Source organism: Ursus maritimus, unplaced genomic scaffold (assembly GCF_017311325.1).
Source record: "Ursus maritimus isolate PB19 unplaced genomic scaffold, ASM1731132v1 scaffold_17, whole genome shotgun sequence".
In the NCBI taxonomy this organism is placed as follows: domain Eukaryota; kingdom Metazoa; phylum Chordata; class Mammalia; order Carnivora; family Ursidae; genus Ursus; species Ursus maritimus.
Window position 1 is genome coordinate 13,895,493 of NW_024424119.1, and position 14,197 is coordinate 13,909,689.

Here is a 14,197-nt window from a genome sequence, read left to right on the forward strand (position 1 = left end):
AGGGGGTGCACCGTTCCTGGAAGTACTGCAATACCAGGTCGATGCGTGGAGTGGACGGAGCAAGCTCCTATTCCATCTCCTAACTCCAAAAATCCATTTAATATATCGTCCTCAGATAGAGGACGTATCAGATATTAAACTGATAAGAACAGATACTACACTTGATCTTAGCCAAAAGGCCGAGAAGCGATGCCCCAGTTCTGTTTTTTTAGACCCTCAGCAGTTTGCAATCAGTAACAGAGAGAAGGCTAGGAGAAGTCCACTATTCTCTTCTAGATCTCTATGAAAAATAAGAAAATAGTCACCATCTGTTGAGGTGAAATACTCTAAGAGCTTCTAAGTGTTCTAGATTATTTAATACTCACAACTCAAGAACATTTATAACGTCCTTTATATTTGGAGAAACTGAGGTCCAAAGAGGTTAAGTGAATTATTCGGGATCAAACATCTAAATTCCTTAGCAAAATATAGGTGCAGTACATGATCCTATGTCACGTGTCATAAATATGCCTTATAATTCTTATTCTGAAGTTCTCATATATTTTAATCCCAAATTTACACACTTTCTTGCTCTCTGTCTTTTTTGATGGCCTTCAGATATTGGAGAAGAGAAAGTTTCTGATTCACTTTCATTTTTTCATCTTATGCGGGAAGTGTCCCTGGCCATTATATTCATTGTAAACTCATTATTTATTAATGCCTAAGAATGTATCATTTTTCTGAAGTCATTGCCCTACCTAAAGATCAAATCTTTATTTAGTCAGGAAGAAAGGAAGCAATAGAGAAGTCTGGACATATCAATCTCTATGTAAAAATAAGCTGTATTTCATAGCAACAGAAAATGCAATGTAACAAAGAGGAAAATTAGGTAACCAGATTGGTAAAGCACATCATGCTCAAAACGGTTGTGTTATTGTTGACAGTCACGTTTCAGATCAAGATCTGGTGTTCAAATGGTGGGATTAACTATCCAGAAATGATTCCACAATGATTACCTGCCAATCCAGGTAGAGATCAATGTCAACTCTCACATCATATGGTAGATGAAAATAAAATCCTGATGGAATACAGATTTGATATAAAATTGGATTTTAAGAAGAAAAGTGGCTCAGTTGGTTAAGCATCTGCCTCTGCTTAGGTCCTGATCCCAGGGTTCTGGGATTGAGTCCTGCGTCAGGCTCCTTGCTCAGCGGGGAGCCTGCTACTCCCTCTGCCTACCTTTCTTGTGCTCTCTCTCTCTGACAAATAAATAAAGTCTTTTAAAAAATAAAAATTAAAAGGAAAGTAGTGCAGTTTCGGTCACGATGTATTAAGAAGGCTTGAACATGTGCTCCTAGCAGAAAAAACTAGAAAACTGTCCGTGATGCTGAGACAAAGAACAATATCTCCTTGAGTTTGATAATTAAGATGACTTTCTTCCTCAAGGTACAGTGAAGGAAAAAATGGAAGACACAAATAAAAACTGATAGGAACTTTTAGTGATGGAAAATATTACAAATATTACTAGTGACATATATTTTTTCAGATTTCTTTACGACAGTCATAAATATAGACCAGATTCTGGGTCATAAAAAATTTCTATAGAATTAAAAGGACTGAGATGATAGAGTAAGTTCTTTAACTGCAATAGAAAGAAATAGAAAACAATACCAGAGAGATACCTGAAAAATCTCCCAATATTTGGAAATTAAATAACACACATTTAAATAACTCATGGGGCAAAGAAGAAATCCCAAGGGAAGGATGAAAATACATGGAAATAAATGGAAATGAAAACACAACATACTGGAGTTGCCTGGCTGGCTCAGTCAGTAGAACATGCAACTGTTGATCTCAGTGTCGTGAGTTCAAGCCCCATGTTGGGTGTGGAGCCTACTTTAAAAATAAATAAATGATTTATTTACCTTGATTAAAGTGTAACTTAAGGCTTTAGATGCTCACGCTAGAGAAGTAGGAAAATCCAAAGCCAGGACTCTTCACTTTCACTGTAACAAGCTAGAAATAAAAAGAAGCAATTAAAAAATAAAATAAATAAAAAGAAACAATAAGGAGAATAGTGAAAATCAAGGAATTAGAAACCAGAAAAACTCTAAAGAAAATAAAGGAAACCAAGAGCTTCTTAAAAATATTTTTTTCAGTAAATTTATAGAACCATAGCAACGCTGATCTGCTTAAAAAGAGAGAGGAGACAACTTACCACACTCTTATTCTTCATCTATCAACATGGCCTATCTTTCTGCCTAATCGGATCTTACCAAAGTGATCAATGGCACCTATGTTTCCAGATCCACTGGGACAAGTTAGCCCTGTCCTTCTCTAAGACTCCCCTCAAATTTAAACTCTTTGTTTGCTTAGTCAGTGCATTCTGAAGATCATTCCTCTCTTGTTGTCTCCTACCTGCAGTGGCTACACCATCTCTGTGCCCTTTGCTAGCTCTTCCCTTTTAACCTTAAAAGTTGAACATCTTCCTAAGCTTTAGGTCATCTCCTCATTTTACAATCTACTCATAAGTGAACACATCTATTATCATGCCCTGATTTGCAAGTATGCAACAAGCAATTATAAATTAATATCTCCACTATATACTCTGTTGGAGATTCTGGATGCAAGGACCTATCTACTGGCGGAATGTCTGTGTTTAGAGATTTCATCTACTTTAAAGAATTCATCTGCTCTGGCCCCCCTCTTGACATCCCTCATTGAAGCTTCTAGCAAAAGAGTCTCTTATGCTCTACCTCTCATTGTAATATGAAATAGAATTGAAATTCCTTAAGGATGATTATTGCTGCTCCTTTCTCTTCAAAATGGAAAGCTCAAAGAGAATAAGCTTTACAATTGCTTTATTCATCTCTGTGTCCCCAGAATAACCACATAATCTGGCATAGAGATATGCAGTTTTAAGACAACAAATGATAGGGGCACCTGAGTGGCTCAGCCGTTAAACGTCTGCCTTTGGCTCAGGCGGCTCAGGCCATGATCCCAGGGTCCCGGGATCGATCGGCGGGAAGCCTGCTTCTCCCCGTCACACTCCCCCTGCTTGTGTTCCCTCTCTCGCTGTCTGTCTGTCTCTCTGTCAAATAAATAAATAAATAAATACATAAATAAAATCTTTTAAAAAAAAGAAAACAATTTGACAAAAATAAGATGAACAAATTTTGTTACATTCAAATATATTAAAAGGTAAATATGATATTATATGAACAAAACTAGTTTTTTGTTTTTTAAAGGGCATCTTGCTGAACAAATCTATTTTAAATAGTACGTAGTGGAAAAAATAGATGAATGAATAAATGAATGAGAATATGAGTACATTAAAGCCCTCAGCATATTAATGATTGTCATTTTATTTATTTATTTATTTATTTATTTATTTATTTGACAGAGAGCGAGAGATAGCGAGCGAGCGCAAGTAGGGGAACAGCAGGTAGAGGGAGAGGGAGAAGCAAACTCCCCGCTGAACAAGGAGCCCGACATGGGACTCGACATGGGGCTCGACATGGGGCTCGATCCCAGGACCCTGGGATCATGACCTGAGCGGAAGGCAGACACTCAACCGACTGACTTGAGTCACCCAGGCGCCCCATGATTGTCATTTTAAATACCTGGTCTGACTATTCAAAAATCTCTGCCATAGCTGAGTCTGGTGACCTGGGTGACCAGTGGGGGAGCGCCATGGCCCCCAGTTCCTCTCCAGCTCTTTCTACTCAGGACTCTTAAATAGAACAGGGTAGTTTTCATTTGCAGAATGTTCCTGTACACTATGCCTTTTTATTTTTGTTTGCTTTTCTTTACATACACTTTACTTAGATTAGAAGAGACTGGAAGACATCACCCATTTCAATTATTTTTTCATTTTTTCATCGAAGTTTAATTTGTTCAATGCTTGAGATGTGTTTCTATGTAAACAGAACCAAAGCTTTCAAGTGAGAAAAAATGTTTGTGTTGCGGTCACAAGTATGCAGCTTTGTTCTCCTTGCTCAGAACACAATTTCACCTCTGCTCCTGGGCTCTGTTTTCGCTCTTTTCATTTCCACACCTCAGCCCTGCTGCCTCATCCCTAGGCATCTGTCCTCTTCAGAAAGGATGTGTTCCCCCTGTTTGACAAGCACCCCCAGGTGTCTTTCCACACCTTGATCATAGGCCAGCGTTCATATTAATTGCTCAGGGAATAATGACCAATGAAGAATGTTCTCAGATTTTGTGTACAAAAGAAGATTTCCAAGGCTGGCCACGTGGCATGCTGTACGGGGGCCTCATGACCAGGGAGGTAAGTGGCATTTCCCCCTCTTTCCACCTTGTCCTACTAATGACTCATCAGTTTCTTCCCCAAGACCCTGGCTGGTTTCCTAATTTTTTAAGTGCACCTGGGTGTTTCCGTTCTGATTTCAGCCGCACTTCTGTGTGTCCTTTCTGGACAGCACCTCATCCCACCGAGCAGTGCATCTTACCCTGTGGGTCCGTGTGCCCACAGCCACCTGTGTTCCACCTTCGCCCTCCTCACTCCCTCCCTCCCTCCCTCGCTAGCTCCCTCTCTGTCTACGTGGCTGCCAGGAGTCAGCTCATCACACTTCTAGCTTTGAGCCAACCTGTCTTGGAGGAGGGTTGTTTTTGCCCCCTAACAATCAACTGCCCAACACCCAAGAGTGTTTCTGTGACCAATTGCTCTTCTTTCCATCAGGTACTCACGTGTCGTATTTTTCCATGTCTTCCAGAAGACACAAGGTAAATGTTATGTACTACATTCTTGTATCAGGGGCACGGATATGGATGAATCATACCCCCCCCTTTTTTTCAATTTTACCTTAACTAGCGACAGCAATTTTATGTCGCTAAATGTTGATGTCTATGTGGAGTTCAGCTCATTAGACTGTGGAGTCCTCCTTCTGCTCTCGGTTTCTGAGGCCACAGGGGACTCTGTGAGGCTTTCGCTGCCATACAGGACTTCAATTGAAGGAATGACCGTCCCTGCAGTATTTAGTCAGTCCTCTTCTTCTGAGCCTTTTGATTCCTTACTCTCTGTCTCATGGTGAAAATGTGGGGCAGTGAGGCTACATAGGATGCTAGAGAAAACCAGCCACCTTTGCTTTACTAGTTCAGAGTTTTAAAATTGTATATGTTCGTTTTAATTTAGTAATTTTCTCGACAGGAGTTGTCTTGCTCTTCTGAATTCCTTTCCATTTCATCCTGAGGTCAGTACCAAACTAGGGAAGTAAAAATGGAAACAGGAAGGGCCTGTACCATTAGTTTCCATCATTTTCAATACATCATTTTTTTTTCCTTTCTCCACTCAGCTTTGCTAGAAAGCTGTCATTACATTTGGAGGCAGTGAGGCCACAGGAACTCAAAGGCAATCTGACCAGGAAGGGAGTGACAACACGAAAGTGACTCCCAGCTCAGAGAAAGACATCGGGATCTCCTCTCTTCTGCAACCGCCTTCCACCTGCTGCTCTGTGGTCTCTGGTTGTGAATTCCACCAAACCTGCTCTCACTGTGGGCAGTTCTGTCTGCTTCCGCCTGTACCAGATGGTTTCAATCCATAGAGCAGCTTACTGACGTTCCACACAGTAGTAATCAAAATAATAATGAATTAGCATTGTGAGTAATGAAATACGCCATGATTTAAAAGAGATACATATTAAACAGATTGACATGATTGTCTATGAATCAAATCCATGAATCGACTAAGAGACACATACATTGCAAAAAGGGGAACTCTGCAGAAAAAAAAATTCACAAACTTTCCAATTCCCATTCTGTTTTCCTGCTGCATTTCAGAAGGCAAATCTCTCACAAATATTTTCTCCAAATACATTAACTTCTCTTCTTGTATTCAGTCACTCCCCCGACCTTCCAGTATGGTTTCTATTGATGAATTCTGGCAAACCAGCTCTCAATAAAGTTTCAGTGCTCCCCATATCCCAGTGTGTTGGGCACTTTCCAGCCACATTTTGCAACGATGCAATTTTTTGAAGCACTTTCCATCTTTGAAATAGACTCGTCCCAATATTCTTTCTTGTCCTACTGCCTTAGGGCCATTCCACCTTTGTTTCCTTTGTGGCTCTTTTCTCCCTTACCATTCAAAGGTTTAAAGAATTAGTCTTTTTATTTTATTTTATTTTATCTTATTTTATTTTGAGAGAGAGAGTGCAAGCACAAGTCAGGGTGTGGGGGAGGGGTGGCGGGGGAGGGAGAAGCAGACTCCTTGATGAGCAGGGAGCCCGTCCATCGTGGGACTCCATCCCAGGACCCCGAGATCATGACCTGAGCTGAAGGCAGATGCTTAGCCTACTGAGGCACTCCGGCACCCGTCGAGGAATCAATCAATTAATCAATCTTAATCAATCTTCTTTTCTCATAGTCTACTCTTCCCGTGTGACCACTTCTTGTTCCTAGGCTTTCAGTTAATGGAGTTGCTTATAAATCACAGACTCAAATATCCATTTTCCAAGAATATTTACACTTGGAAGTCTACCAGTCAATTGTAGGAGGTATCTACTGCTTCTGTTTTTGTTTCCTGACATGACTGACTGCAGCTTCTGCTGAGAAAACTCCATTTTCCCTCTTCTTCTCATTATACCACTTAACATGACTGATACTACTTCAGTACGATAATTGTTTTCAGGTTGGTTTGCCACAAAAATCAGTGGTACAAAGCAGGATTGGATTTGTTATGCCCACCTCTATCCTGACAGCAACATACAAACTGGCTTAGAGAAAGTCTAGTTTTAACTTATAGCATGAATAATGTAATATGAGTAAGTGTGTTGTACAATCCATTCTCTCCTCAGGTTATAATGAGACGTTTCTTTTTTAAATAATAAACAAATACAAGAATTTTTCTATACAAAATATTTAATAAAGAAAGGAAATAATAAATTGAACACATATAAAGGATATATTTTATTCTCTTAACCACAAAGAGGAAGTATACCTAATATTATTCAAAGATAATTTAAATCCTATAAATAGTTAAATAAATAAGTTGTTAAATAGATACATAAATAGATCAGCATGGTCATCTGAAAGCAGCTAGTGCTTGTTAGAGCTGACGTGATGTCACTTAATACTCCTGAAAACATGTGACAAATTGATTCCATCATGTCATGATTATAGCAGAAATGAGAGTCTTTGACAGGGCGGAATACATGGCAGTATGATATTATTTGTCAGTGAAAGTCATTACCATGTTGAAATGGGTCTCATTTCTTGCCCCTTAACCTTTCTTGCAAGGTTGTTGATGAAAACAAGGAGCTCGTGATTTCTGCTCTGACAGTCTCCCAGGCACAAGGGCTGTATTGCTTCTCTTGCAGGTAGAGGGAGATTCTTTGGAAGTAGTTCCTCAGGATGGAGTCCACATTCATGCCGGGAGTCTCTCCCACTCCCGCCGCCTGCATGGGACAGGCTTCCAGGACGCTCAGCTGCTCAGAAAGTCCCGAGCAGAATTCCTCTAGGAGGGTCGTGTTCCAAGCAGCAGATGAGGCCTCTGTGCAGAAGATGTGGAAGATCTTCTGGTTCATCACATGCACGACCGAGAGGGCTTGAGCCTTCTGCAACTGCTTGCCATCAACCACCTCCTTGGGGAAGGCAAAGTCATGTGTGTACTTGTGTACACAAGAGATAAGGGAGATTCTCTTCATTTGTCCCAGGAGCGTCAAGGCCCTCCAGGCAAACAGGCCATGGTTCTGAGGCAGGTCACAGCCCAGAGAGCAGAGGGAGTTGCCGCTGAGTACCACCAGGGCCACCAAGAAGGAGAAGGGCAGGGCCATTGGGGATCCTGCAGAGGCTGCTGGCCTGGCTGGGGTGGGCAAGTCTGGGAACCGTGGCTCTAGGTTCTCTGAGCATCTTGCCTTGTGAGCCCTCTTAAATGGGAACACATCAGTTTCCATCTTCTGAATGTTCCTCTTACTTTCTACTTTTGTTTTTGTTTTTCATTTTGCACTTTCCAAATGGGTTTAGAGCAGTGTTTCTCAACCATTTCACTTCATTATTGCCTCCCCTTCCCTTGACCCCAGAGGCATTTTAGATATTTTTTGCTAATTGAATCCCTCATGAAATTTTAACGACACAGTTATCCTCTATATCTATTTATGTCCTCTCTATGTAGCTGTACTTTATACATAGAAAGAGTGCCAAACTTCACTCTTTTATCCAATACAGGATTAAGATTGACAAAAATTTTAAGCTAAAAGTAAATTTAAAAGTTATTAACATTTTATTTAACTTTATAGCTAAGTTTTCAGAGCAAATTGTAATATACTTATATAAACAGTAATGTATTAAAATCATATCCAAATTTAAAATTATACCAATATATAATAATAATAGGACTGCAATGATATACTTTAAAGTTTATTAGAAGTACTCAAAACAATTGAAAATTTACAGTATTTTCCTAACATGTATTTTTAGGCCTTAACTTTTAATTTTGCTTCATATCAGAAAATAATTTTTAATTTCACTAGGTGCTAGATGTTCATCCAGATATTCTCAACATGTATTTCTTTTCAGCAATTGACATAATTATTAATGTGTTTAATAACTTTAGTAGAATTAAATGATCAAATATGAACTACTTGCATTTAATTCTGAAGCGCAGTTCACACTAAGGCTTCCACATAAGCAACATAGACAGACAAGCAATGGCAGCTACTACATAAGGGAAGGCCACCTGTCCCAATGCAGCTTTGAGATCAAGCAAATGACGGAGGGAGAATCGTCTGGCGAACCATCTATTTGATGTGAATTTTATTGCTCTAAACTTGCATACATTTTCTATAACTTCCATGAACTCAATGTCAATACTTCACATAAGATACCCAACAAAAACCAATAAGATACGAGATAATAAGAAAATAAATATTAAGGACTAAGATTTTGTCAGATATGGTTGATTTAAAGAGCAACGAACCATTGTAATATGTAAGATTCGTTCACTCTCAAGAACTAATTTTTGCACCATTGGAAGTAAAAACAGGCAAGTAAAAAAATGTATCCAATGTGAATCTTTCTTTTTTTAAAAGATTTATTTATTTGAGAGAGAGCGAGCAGAAGAAGGGTCGGAGGCAGAGGGACAGAATCTCAGGCAGACCCCCTTCAGAGCCTGGAGCCCGATGCAGAGCTCCATCTCACCACCCTGAGATCATGACCTGACCTGAAACTGAAAGAGGGATATTCAACCGAATGAGCCACCCAGGCGCCCCTGAATCTCTGTTTATATTTTTTCATGTAATTTCAAATTTCCCAAAGGACTTTCAGAGATTGCAAAGCAGATTTATTAAAAAAAAAAAAAAGGAAGGGTGTTTGTCCTAAATTCAAAACTGTGTAAATATTGATTATTATCATATGAAGAACTTACTCTCACCTCCTATCCAGAACTCTTTTCATTTTGCCTAAGCCCTCTACATTCCTACTCTTTATGTGGAAGGTACGTAACCATCTTTGACACACCAGCTCTTAGTCATGGACTCTTCATTACTCAGTAGTCATCCTTGGCACCAGGCCCAGCGCCCTGGCTCAATACATCATGTTTACTGCAGCAGCTCTCCGATTTGCTTCTTCATGGCCATATTTGCTAGGACTGTATGAGACAGTGGCTAAAATATCCACTCTCCTCTTCCCGGTGTCAACAACTCCTACTGAGATTATTGCTGAAACTACTGGGATTCTAGTTGCTTTCAGGTGCACAGGGCTCTGGGATTTGGGCTGCAAGAGCACAATTTTCAGCCTTTGCCCAGCACTAGAGGAAACCCCCAAGGATGGTCTCATCTCAAATTTGCCCTCAACTTGGTCATCATAGAAAAATAACTAGCCTGGTGTCCTACACAGAGCCACACATCTAAACTCAAGCTCTCCCTGATTCACACAGCTCACAGCAATCAGGCTATTTATCCATGAGTTGTGGTGGATCTTTCCTGAAGTGTCATTGAACGACCTTTATCCTGAGATACTCTGGAGACAACTCAGAGACAACAATGAACGATCAATTGCATGCTCTTATCTCCATCCATTTGTGTGGGAGAGTCGGCTCCATTTCAGTTCGATTTCCACAATTTGGTGGGTAAAAAGCAGAGTGTGACTTCAGGTCAAAAAATGAAGATGTGGATTCTCAGTTCTTGGCCCTATTGCTCTTACTTGCTAATGCACTTACTCTTCTTTGTTACTAAGCATGGCTATATTCTCTCTTCTAGATGGCAGTCATGGAGCCTGCTATGGTCTGAATGCTTGGATATTATCTGTTGAAATCTTAACCCAGAAGTGATGATATTGGATGGTGGGCCCTTTGGAGGTGATGGGAGTACAAGGACATAGCCCTGATGATGAAATTGGGTCCCTTTTAAGAGACACCCTAATATTGGATTTCCAAGCTCTAGAACTGTGACCAATGACTTTCTACTCTTTACACGTTACCCAGGATATACATTTTTTTAAAAAGTAGCCCAAAGGGACTGAGCCCTGACCTGACATATTTTCTCCTTAGACTGTCTCCCTCAGGGGTCTGTAAAATACCCAAGCGGAGAGACTTCATCTTACCCAACTTGTTTTTCTAGGCATCCGGTACCGGTCCCCATCCTTTCCAGCACACCATCAATATTCATGAGGAAAACAAGCATGGTAACTATAGGAGAAAGAATAATACCAACAGATACTACAGAGGTATGATTTATGTAATGTGGGAGTTCAATAGATCTGAAGATCCTTTGTAAATTCCTCATGGTTCTACAAGGAAAGTTATAATGGAATAGCCTGTGGGGCATTTAAAAACAAAAACAAAACAAAACAAAAACGTTTATGTGCAAGAAATTTTCCTTCAAGTTCGTAGTTTCAGTATTTAGAATATCAGGATAAGAATCACAAGCTTGGCCATCAGTAGAAGACTCACTGTCCTCTCTTATTTCAGTGAGCCTCAAGGACCTGCAAGGAACCACTTATCATGCTTTGGTCACCTCCCTCATAATAAGGAACTAACTTTGAATTTTACCAAGTGTTCCGAGACCTCATTTCCACCTTGTGGCATCAGGCAATGCCTTTGGGAATCAACTTGAATGCTTCTTTCAAGGGTCAGTGATGCTATCTACTCTAAAGAGTGATCTCCAGTGAATCTCTCCCTGGTTTAAATTATGCGATCAGACTTTAGGTCGGTTTTTGTGGACTTTTCAATCAAGTGTGTGCTGCCAACTTATTGGCTATTTTTCCCCTTAAAAAAGCATTAGTACAAATAATGTAACAATGCAAACCGTTCTTTTCCATTGAGCTTGTCTCCTCTTGGATTCGTCACCCGAGCAGAGGCTGTTTCTCAGCGGAAACTTCTTTATACTGAGACCGCCCATGAGAATAAATTCAGGCCACACAAATGTTGGTGGAAGTGACATTGTCCTGCATTGGTATGGTCTCGGTCTCTGAAATCATCCCCTGTGATCCACCACACTTTTCCCCTTTGCAAATGATTGGAATAGACTCAAGGACCCCAGACACATTTGGAGTCCTACGTAGAATATGGCAAAGTCACAGAAGAGAAGGTCCCCGTGTCCCCGAATAACTGTTTGAAGAAGAGCCAGCCAGGAGAGTCATTTGAGCAGGAACTCCTGCATCGTGCTCTTACCAGTTTCTCTAGGTCAGTTGCAGCAGGGGGACATTCCCTTACCTGACACATGTCATCAACCAAATACTATCCTCAAGTACTTTTCCCTATAAACTCGGACTTTACATTTTGGAAATGCAAAGTACACCCCAAAACTGAAAAAGATGTTAAAAATGAAATCATAAAAGCATTTATTTAAGAAAGTAGCTCACGTTCTCTCTGAACATGTTTATTGTAAATTCATTCAGGACGATACATTTTTTTTTTAAGTTTGTGATTTTGGTTCAGATATTTCTCATCTGATGCCCAGGCACAGCGGCTGTATTTCTTTTCCTCGAGGTAGTGATGGGTGCTTCTGAAATCCTTCCGGACAACAGTCCCCAAATGCAGACAGGCCAAGGTGTCCTCTTCCCTGGGCTCCCGGTGTTCCAGGCAGCCGTGAAGGCTGGAGAGGAGGTTATCCAGGGCGGCGTGGCTCCAAGCAGCCTGGCTGTGCTCTGTGCTGAAGAGGCCGAAGATCTGCTGGAGCATCTGGCGGTGGAAGCAGGTGCTTTGTGTCTTCTGGGTTTGGGTGACGGTCCCTCTTTCCCAAGGAACTCTGAAGTAGGTTCTGTCCTTCAGGCACGTGGGAGAGGAGACACTTTTCAGCTGTGTCATGAGTACGAGGATGTCCGTGCACTCTGGGCTATGGATCGAGGCAGGTGTCCAGCGAGGGAGCGAGCAGGGACACAGGGGAGCAGGGCTACTGACACTAGCCAAGAGAGGTGGGCCATGGAAGAGTTCGGCGATTCTCCAGGCGGCCGCAAGGGGACGCGCGGGTGTCATTTTCGGCAGCTGTTTGTGGCCCAAGACTGACGTAAGCGGCCTCGGAAGCCATTTGGGTGCTGCTTTAAGGACCCACGCGGGGGGGGGCCTGGGTGGCTCAGTGGGTTAAAGCGTCTGCCTGCGGCTTGGGCCATGATTCACAGTCTAAGCCTAAGATCGAATCCCCAGTAGGGATTCTGGAGCCTGCTAAGCCTTTGCCCCTCCCGTTTCCCCTCTCCCTGCGCGCTTTAGCTTTCGCTTTAGCTCGCGCAACCTCCAACAAAGCACGCTGCACTTTCAGCTGGGACGTTTGCAGACCGGAGCCCCTTCAGCAATGGCCCAGACGGGTGAGACACCACGGGGCGAAGCCACTTCGACACGGGGGACGGTGGCGAAGCCGCGGTGGCGTTCGGAGAACACGATGGCGGGACGATGACGTTAGAAATGGGAGCCAGGGCCCTTGGGTTGACTGGCGAGGGGAGGATGGGCGATGGGAGGATACGATTCCACCCAGCCAGTCCCGCGCCGCCGGTGGCTGCGTCGGCAAGGGAAAGAAGTCATGCACTCGCGCTCTGCAGACTTCTAGACCGATTAGCCATGGGAGAGCGGAGCAGCCACTGGCACAGGCTTCCCCCAGCAGGGCCGGGGGGCCGGCACCGTCTGCGTTGGCGCTGGAAGGAAATCGTGTGCCCACAAAGCACTCTGCAACTTCTACACCGATTTGCGATGGGACAGGGGTGCAGCCACAGGCACCGGCTTCTGCGGCGAGACGGTAGGACAGATAGGACGATGGGGCGATGTTAGGATACTTGGAGGGGACGATGAGGCGATGGCTGTACGGGGTGACAGGACGATGGGGCGATGGGACGATGGGACGATAGGGCCAAGAGGAGACAGGATGAGTGGAGGATGGACGATGGGACGGTGGACGATGGGATGATGGGACGATGGGGACATATGATGGGGGATGATGGGGCCTCAGGATGGACTTATGGACGATGAGGGAGCGGGGCGTTGGGGCGATGGGAAGATAGGGCGAAGAGCGGATAGGACGCGCCTGGAGCGCGGCGGGGACGCATTCCGCTCAGCCAGTTACACGCCGCCACCGTCTGCGTTGGCGCTAGAAGGACGTCGTGCGCACAGCTATAATGCGCTCTGCAGACTTCTAAACCTATATGCGATGGGAGAGGGGTTCAGCCACCCGTACGGGCTTATTTGACCGGACGGGGGCGCCGGGCAGGTGGGGCGATGGGAGGATAGGACGCGCCTGGAGCGCCGCGGGGACACATTGCCCAGAGCCAGTCGCGCACCGCCACCGTCTGAGTAGGCGCCACAAGGAAGTCCTGTGCCCACAACGCACTCTGCGACTTCTGCAGCGATTTGCGGTGGGACAGGGGTCAGCCACAGGCACAGGCTTCCCTGATGGGATGAGGGGGGCGGGACACTGGGGCGATGGGACGATGGGGCGATGCGAGGATAGGACGTGCCTGGAATGCCGCGGGGACGCATTTCAGGCAGCCAGTCGCCATCCCGAAGAGTCATCTGAGCAGGAACTCCTGCGTTGTACTGCTGCAGCTCTGAGTCCATGAGTCCCAGCAACTGCCATGCACTTACCTGACCAATGTCTTCAACGCTACACTCTCCTCCAGACCTTTGTCCATAAAAAGTGAGACTTTCGGCTCTGGAAACAGCAAATATGCCCCCAAACAGAAACAGAGTAAAACAATGGTGTCATGAAATCGTTTATTTAAGAAAGGAGTTCATGCTGTTCTGTCTAAATGTATTTTTGTGAATTCGTGAAGTGCACTCCATTTT

At 43.3% G+C, this 14,197-nt stretch overlaps 2 protein-coding genes and 1 non-coding gene across 3 annotated transcripts; all 3 read right to left on the bottom strand.

Moving 5' to 3' along the window:
• Positions 1-191, bottom strand: LOC121103190. The gene has a single exon (XR_005835344.1). It is a non-coding gene; the product is annotated as a U2 spliceosomal RNA (small nuclear RNA).
• Positions 192-7,199: 7,008 nt separating this feature from the next.
• LOC103662147 (interferon alpha-1/2-like) lies at positions 7,200-7,766 on the bottom strand. Its single transcript, XM_008689794.2, has one exon. The coding sequence runs from the start codon at positions 7,764-7,766 to the stop codon at positions 7,200-7,202; it is 567 nt and encodes a 188-aa protein (XP_008688016.2).
• Positions 7,767-11,818: 4,052 nt separating this feature from the next.
• On the bottom strand, positions 11,819-12,403 carry LOC103662192 (interferon omega-1-like). The gene has a single exon (XM_008689856.2). The coding sequence runs from the start codon at positions 12,401-12,403 to the stop codon at positions 11,819-11,821; it is 585 nt and encodes a 194-aa protein (XP_008688078.2).
• Between the last annotated feature and the right edge of the window lie 1,794 nt (positions 12,404-14,197).